Source organism: Salvia hispanica, chromosome 1 (genome assembly GCF_023119035.1).
Source record: "Salvia hispanica cultivar TCC Black 2014 chromosome 1, UniMelb_Shisp_WGS_1.0, whole genome shotgun sequence".
NCBI lineage: Eukaryota > Viridiplantae > Streptophyta > Magnoliopsida > Lamiales > Lamiaceae > Salvia > Salvia hispanica.
Window position 1 is genome coordinate 22826200 of NC_062965.1, and position 7443 is coordinate 22833642.

The following is a 7443-nucleotide window of genomic DNA, read 5'->3' on the forward strand; positions in this document are numbered from 1 at the left end:
ATGCCTCGTTGAAATTTATAATTGGTCAAAGTCCATTGACCGGCATAGATTTCAACAGTACAAATGTATATCCTATGTCAACTACCATGTCAACTACTATGTCTTGTCAATTACTAAGTACAATAAATAAACTACCTGTTTGTCGAATATGTAGTATCAAATGCTACAACATCTCCAAACATATGGTAATGTTTCCGAGACTCAGCATCAGACCAAAATAAGCTCACTAACTTATTATCATCAGGTGATAATTGATACTTGTAAAAAAAGCCTTCACAAATTCTCTTCTTCTCTTGCATCTGATTTAGGATCATTTGAACATCCACTTCTTTCAGTTTCTCTTTAATATCACGAGAACAATTCCTAACATCATTCTTGGTGCAATCTTCAACAAACTTAATTTAGGACCGATGTTAGCTTTGGTGCAATCTTCAACAAACTTGTGATGAACATCATTCAAACTGCGATTACCTTTCATAAATCTCTTATGATCTTTGTCTATTGCAAACAACATACTGAAAAATAACAACACCACCACTAGACCTATTTCCAAATCTTCGACAATCAAAACAAGCATCCTGAGCATATTTTTCATAAAAGGAAATTCCTTCCTCAAGGGAAGAAATTTTTTTACCTTCATAAGGCCTCAACTCAGGCTTGCAAATTGGAATAATAGATCCTACAACACAGAATATTTAACAGGTAACATAAATCATGTCAACAGATTTTCAAGTCATGTCAACAGTGTTAGGTTTGGTATACTGAAAAGTATGTTTCGAGCAAGTTTCGCGCGAATAGAATCTTGCTTGTATACGTAAAACTCTACAATCCACTTTTAACCCGATTCAGTATTATTCGAGCAGTCTCGCACGAATAGAATCACTATTATTATTACATTGTGTTTGCTTGTGTATTTATAAAATGTTTTACAAACATTTAAATGCATAAGAAGTAAACAAAGTCTAAGTCTTTTGCTTAGTAGACCGGTTGTGGGCGTCGTCCACTTTAAGGTGAAAGGTTGCAATGTCAGTCCGCATATTTCTAAGCCTTACTGAAATAAGATGACATTGGTGTGGTATAGCACTGAACGGATCTAACAGCAAGACGTGTCTTTATGCTATCTACTGAAAGACTAGGTCTTGATAAAATACTATTTCTTAATCTACATATGTTAGCATTGAGCATACGGTATTGATTATGCACTACTTTGACTTATCAAATGGTGCGGGTTTTTCGTAACCCAATAATCCTGATATATTGGGTAGTGGTGATTAATATCTAGCGGTGCTAGGATTGCTATTATGTTGAAACGTGCGCGAGGTGAGTCTCGTTTGATAATGTCCTCAAGAGGAGCTCGAACAAGGTTTTATTATTCGGAAAACTGGCCAGTTGGAGTTTTATTACTCTATGAATAATAAATAAATGTTTCTTGCTAAGTCCACTCTTGGAATTAATAAGATATTAATTAATTAAGTCCATAGCAGACATTAATTAATTAATGGACATTTATATCTTAAGCGCGGGAAATAAATAATAAACAAAGTGGAAACCCGGATTACTTGTAATTTCGGATTTGGATGGGGAGAGTTCAATATTACTTCTGTAGTGGCTGCTCGTAATATTCCAATATAAGCTTGTATTAAATTGTGGGTTCAATTTAATTAGTAAAAGCTAATTGGGGGAGCCCATATCCAAAACCTTCCATAGATCCCTGTCTGGGCCCAAAAGGAACTTAATATAAATAGGAGAATAAAGGAGACAGAAATGAGAGAAGATCTGTGGTCTAGTATTGAAGATCATCACGTGGAGAAGGCGCGAGCAATCGACGATTCTTTGGAGAATCAAATCGGTAACTCTAAACCGTAGAAATCATGTTTAGGATTTATTTTCTATGAGCATGAATTATTTGCATTCTAGCATGCAATTATCTATATCATTAATCAATCAAGGACATGTTCATTGCATAAGTTCTATTAGCATCTTAACTCTAGATCTACCATCAACAAGTGTTACACAAGAGTATTTTGTCAACATACACACAACACACACACTCGCCACACACACACACGCACACACGCCACACACATGCATACATATTTCCATATCCCCTTTATCCCACTTTCACTCAAACAAGATGCATGAGGGTTCAAGAATACCGATTGATCGGTTAGAAAGGAGAGGAATCGAGTAGAAAGAAGAAGATGAATATGAGAATACCTTTTTGAGAAAAACGAACGGTAGAAACGAAGTAAAGACTTGGTTCTTCAAAAATCTTGAGGCTCAAACTCTAATTCTTCTCAAAGGATGAAGGATTATTGGAGTAAAGTAGAAGAAAATTAAGAGAGAGTGGAGAGAAGAGAGGGGACGAAAATTTGGGTAGGGGCGTAAATTATGTGATGGCTAGGGTTAGGTTTTTGGCTCCTTATTTATAGAGTTCAATAAAATCTTTAGGTAAATAAATAGAATATTTGGGAAGATTTTATTCTCCACAATTAAATAAAATAAATATTGTGAAGTAGGGAAGAAGAAATAACAAAATGAACTAGGTCTCAAGGCATGTAATTTTCGAAAATTATGGCTTCTAATTAGCCAAGATTTCGTTTGGCATATTTTACGGAGTAGAATAAAATATCACGGAGCAAAATAAAATAAAGAATTCTCCCATTGGAGAATGAAACTAGCGTGTATTTAGCCTTTTAAATAAGGAATGGATCTTTAATATTAACTAAAATAAGATAAGGCAAGATCTCTTGAGGTATGGAAAAATTTGATAGAATATTTAAATTCTAGGTATGGAAGGAAATCAAATAAGGGATCAATTAAAATAAAATAAATTCTTTCTTCCCAAGAATAGGTGATTTTCGAAAATCACCTTAATAATAATATGGTTCGATTTTTCCCATTAAGAAATAGGGAAATAACTGGGTTTTGGCACACAATCCTGCATTTCCGACATATGATTCATTCCCAAACGTGGAAAGTTGAGTAGACTGTGGTATTTGCCCCACGAGATTATTCATTGAAAGGTTTAACTTTCCAAAAAATATCAACCTTGACAATTCGTCCGGAATTTCTCCATCCAATTTATTAGAAGACAAGTCCAACGACTCAAGAATACTCATACGTCCTAGAGATGACGGCATATGTCCTGTGAGGGTATTGTAAGACAGATTCAAGTATCTAAGAGAGTTATGATTCCCTACAAAAGGCGGAATGCTCTCAGAGAATCTATTGGAGGATAAGTCGAGGGCGGTAAAGGTATTTAGCAGTCACTTCAATGACTGATCCAATCCTTTCAATGTGATCCTCAGTTCTATTAATGCTAGAAACAAATATGGTTCATCATCCGTCTGGTTTTTCACTGCATCTATCATACCTAGAAATTTATTTATATATCTATCAGGTAGAGAACCGACAAAGGCATTGTTTGATACATCCAAGACTTGCAAATTTGGAAACGACTGCTTATTTTTTGAATTTGAATCCACCAACATCGTACCACTGATATTATTTGACCTCAATACAAGGATGCGAATGTGAGGGAGTTTTTCCACCCAAAAGGGAAATGCACCGCGCATTTCATTATCACCAACATCGATGCCAAACAGACCCCGGCAATTGGCTAGGGTCTAGGGTAGGGTTCCTTTCAGTTTGTTTCCATACAGATTGATTGTCTCAAGATTGCAACCCTTTGTGAATGTTGATGGGATGACGCCGGTAAGTTTATTTTCATTCAAATTGAGGATAGACAAAGATATGCTCAAGTGGATCAGCCCAAACTTGATTTGTCACTGATTTGTTAAATGAAGAAATTTCACTGGTTTTAGTGACAGATATTTCCATCATTAATTGGCGAGATTTTTGTAGTGTAAAAAGGAACAATGTCAATCCTAAATGGTATATATTACAAACTTTCCAAAGCCCAAAAGACGAATTGAAGCCACCAAGGTAGGGAAATTATTATGTTCTTACCACTGAAATTGTTGGCACTCAAGAATAATTGTTGAAGCAATGGCAAGTTTCCGATTTGTGTTGGAACATGTCCACTGAAGTTGTTGCTATGCAAAGAAAGATACTCAAGATTCGAACATCGCTCCAAAGTTGATGGTATCTCCCCATACAAACCGTTGAAAGAAATACGAAGTCTTTTTAGTCTACGTTGATTGTGTATGCACATATCAAGAGGTAGACTACTAGATAAACTATTATTCCTCAAACTCAAAACTTCTAAAGTTGACATGTTGAAAATGGATGTGGGAATAGGACCACAAAAAAAGTTCTCGCTCACATCTAAAGAGACGAGAAAAGAAAGATTTCCGATTTCTGGAGAAATGGTTCCGACAAGACCCATGGATGATATATTCAACTTAGTCACCCTATGATTGCGAGAATCACAAGTAACTCCGATCCAACTACAAATATTGCTCTCACTACTCCAATTTTTGGTCAATATATTATGGGGATCGAAAGAGATTCGAGATTTGAAAGAAATGAGTGAAGAACTATCAGTGTAGATATATGTTTTGGCTGAGCCATAATCAATCAATAATAGAAGAAATGAGAGTGAAGTAATAAGGAGGTAGAGATGGGAAAATCTAATCATTATACTTGATTCTAAAAGTAGTACTGTTTGGTGAGTGGACAAGATGTGAGCTACCACTATATATAATGGTGATTTTTCATTGGAGTACAAATTATCATCAGAAGTCAAAAATTTAGACTTCTCCATTACGTGCTGAATAAATCAACATTTTAGACAATATTTCTTAATCACCAATATTGATTATTTGCACAAGGAGATTTTAATTTGGATTAGTTATTGGGAAAACATTCAAGTGAGGTAGGTAACTATGAGCTACTTAATTCGAGGGACAAATCATGAGAAAAAGTTATACTTTTATCTTATAGAAGTACTACTACCATATATTTTTTTATAATGTAAAGAAGACTTGGTCTTTTCTTTATATTCAATTTTTTTTCATTTATGGAAAAGGGAGAAGTAGTAGTTGAACTTAGTTTTTTAATTAACTAAGGGTTTATAAACTTTTGAAATTTTTTGACAAAATAATATTTCAATGAATTTAGAAGTTACAATTAACAAAAAGGGAATAAATAGAAGACAAATGCTTATATTACATTTTAGCCACTGTGTCAAGTCATTATTGCCATACGAAACTGAGCATGTAAATTTTACAATTTTCAATCCTAGTTCTAATGTTTTCAAGTTAACCATATTTTTTACAATTAACATTGTTTGCATTTTAGAATGGCCCATAAATTAACATTTTTGCATTTTTTGAATTAACACTGTTTGCATTTTAGTGTGGCCCATAATTTTATAAACATAGCTATTTTGTCAAATATACTTGACATTTTACATCCGCCTCTCTTGACTTCTAATATGACCAATTTGTGTTGCAACTAATCTAATTATTCATAAAGACAATACTAACATTCTTCATCTTTTGGTCCAAAGTCTGAGAAATAAGATTAGAATTTAACAAATTTGAACATTGAAACTGCAACATTTTATCTTAATTAAATAAAATAAAATAAAATAAAATAAAAGAGATGTAATATATGGGGAAACAGGAAAATTTTATTATTTTTTTCTGAATTTTTGCTGATTGTTTTAAATAAATTTATTTGCAACGGTCAAATCCTACATCCAATCAGAAGGCGCCATGTGCGGGGACCGAATGTCCCGCCAGAACGGACTCAGTCCGCCTGTAGGGACAGCCTGGTAGGACGTGATGAGAGGAAGCATCCACAACGGTGATCCAACAGGCCGACGCCAGGCAAGAGTGGCCGGCAACATAGAAATATGCTCAATTTTTTTTCGTATGTTCCATAGAAACAGTCCAACTCCATTTATGTAAAATTTTTCTTTCTTTTTTTTTTACTTTATCATTAATGAGCCCATCATTCATTACATTATTTCAATTTTCAAGTATTTGTTCACATTTTCTCCTTCTTTACCAATCACACATTAAAATCCGTACCGTCTCCAAATGACTTATTTCTATGAGACGTAAGGATTGTTATAATATGGCGAATCATAGCTAATTTTTTTCTCAATTTCAATTAAATACTCTCTCAGTCCCAAAGAGTTATGATAAACACAAATATAAATGACATATCAATGATAAACTAAATACTGATATTGGATAACTAAAATAAAATCAGACATACCATATTTATCTATGCTACCAAACTAAATAGCATAATCACCACTATTGTCTTATAACCTGATTCCTCGCATCTCTTCTTCGTCTTTCTCTTTTCTTCCGGAGCTGGAAACAGTCTAATATCGTCTCAAAAACATTGTCGACTTTCTCGAAGTATTTATACCTAAAACATTGGTAAAATAAAAGCAGCCACGAAAAGATTCCTAATCCCACAACATATCCAGCAGCAGCAAACACATAATCCCACTTAATCTCCCTATCCGATTCCACTTCCACATACAGCGGTGATGGCTTTCCATCACCCCTCTTACATTCTTTCGTCAATGGAAATCCACACAATCCTTCATTTCCAACATATGCTTCATTCCCAAACGTGGAAAGTTGAATAGACTGTGGTATTTGTCCCTCATATTCATCGAAAGGTTTTAACTTTCCAAGAAATGTCAACCTTGATAATTCATCTGGAATTTGTCCACCAAGTTTATTTGAAGACAAGTCCAAAGACTCAAGCAAACTCATATGTCCTAGAGATGATGGTATATGTCCTGTGAGGGTATTGTGAGACAAATTCAAGTATCTAAGAGAATTGAGATTCCCTATAGAAGGTAGAATGTTCCCACAGAATCTATTGGAGGATAAGTCGAGGGTTGTAAAGGTATCTAGCAGGCGATTCAATAACTGATCCAATCCTTTCAATGTGAGCTTCATTTCTATAAAAGTTAGAAACAAATATGCTTCATCATCCGTCTGGTTTTCCTTTGCATCTATCATACCTTGAAATTTATTGATATATCTATCGGGTAGAGAACCGACAAACATATTTTTTGATACATCCAAGACCTGCAACTTTGGAAACGACTGCTCAGTGTTTGAGTTTGAATCTGCCAACATAGTACCATTGAACTTATTTGACCTCAAGACAAGGATGCGAATTAGTAAAAAAAACGCAAAAGGATATATCTGGAAATCACATTCAAGAAGTTTCTCCTCAAACATAAATCACGATCTTTCTTCTATTTCGACATTAATCTATCAATTCTATAGCAAAAAATCGCCATCACTATTCTCGATATCTGTAATTCATTTTCATCCATGCGCTACTTTCATTTTGTTCAGACAATTTCGGCGGATTTTTAATCTCTATAATTCTTCCTTAAATCTTCAATCGTCACTCAATCCATGGAGAATGATGCTTTTGCTGCTTTTCCAGACGGTAAGAAACACTTTTAATCGTGAATTACATGGATGAACTCTC

At 34.4% G+C, this 7443-nt stretch overlaps 1 protein-coding gene across 1 annotated transcript; it reads right to left on the minus strand.

The window, feature by feature from the left end:
* Positions 1-6233: 6233 nt before the first annotated feature.
* On the minus strand, positions 6234-7079 carry LOC125190687 (receptor-like protein 9DC3). Its single transcript, XM_048088051.1, has one exon. The coding sequence runs from the start codon at positions 7077-7079 to the stop codon at positions 6234-6236; it is 846 nt and encodes a 281-aa protein (XP_047944008.1).
* Between the last annotated feature and the right edge of the window lie 364 nt (positions 7080-7443).

Excerpts from the sequence above, each read along its gene's own strand:
- LOC125190687 (XM_048088051.1), bottom strand. The coding sequence starts at position 7,079 with ATGTTGGCAGATTCAAACTCAAACACTGAGCAGTCGTTTCCAAAGTTG.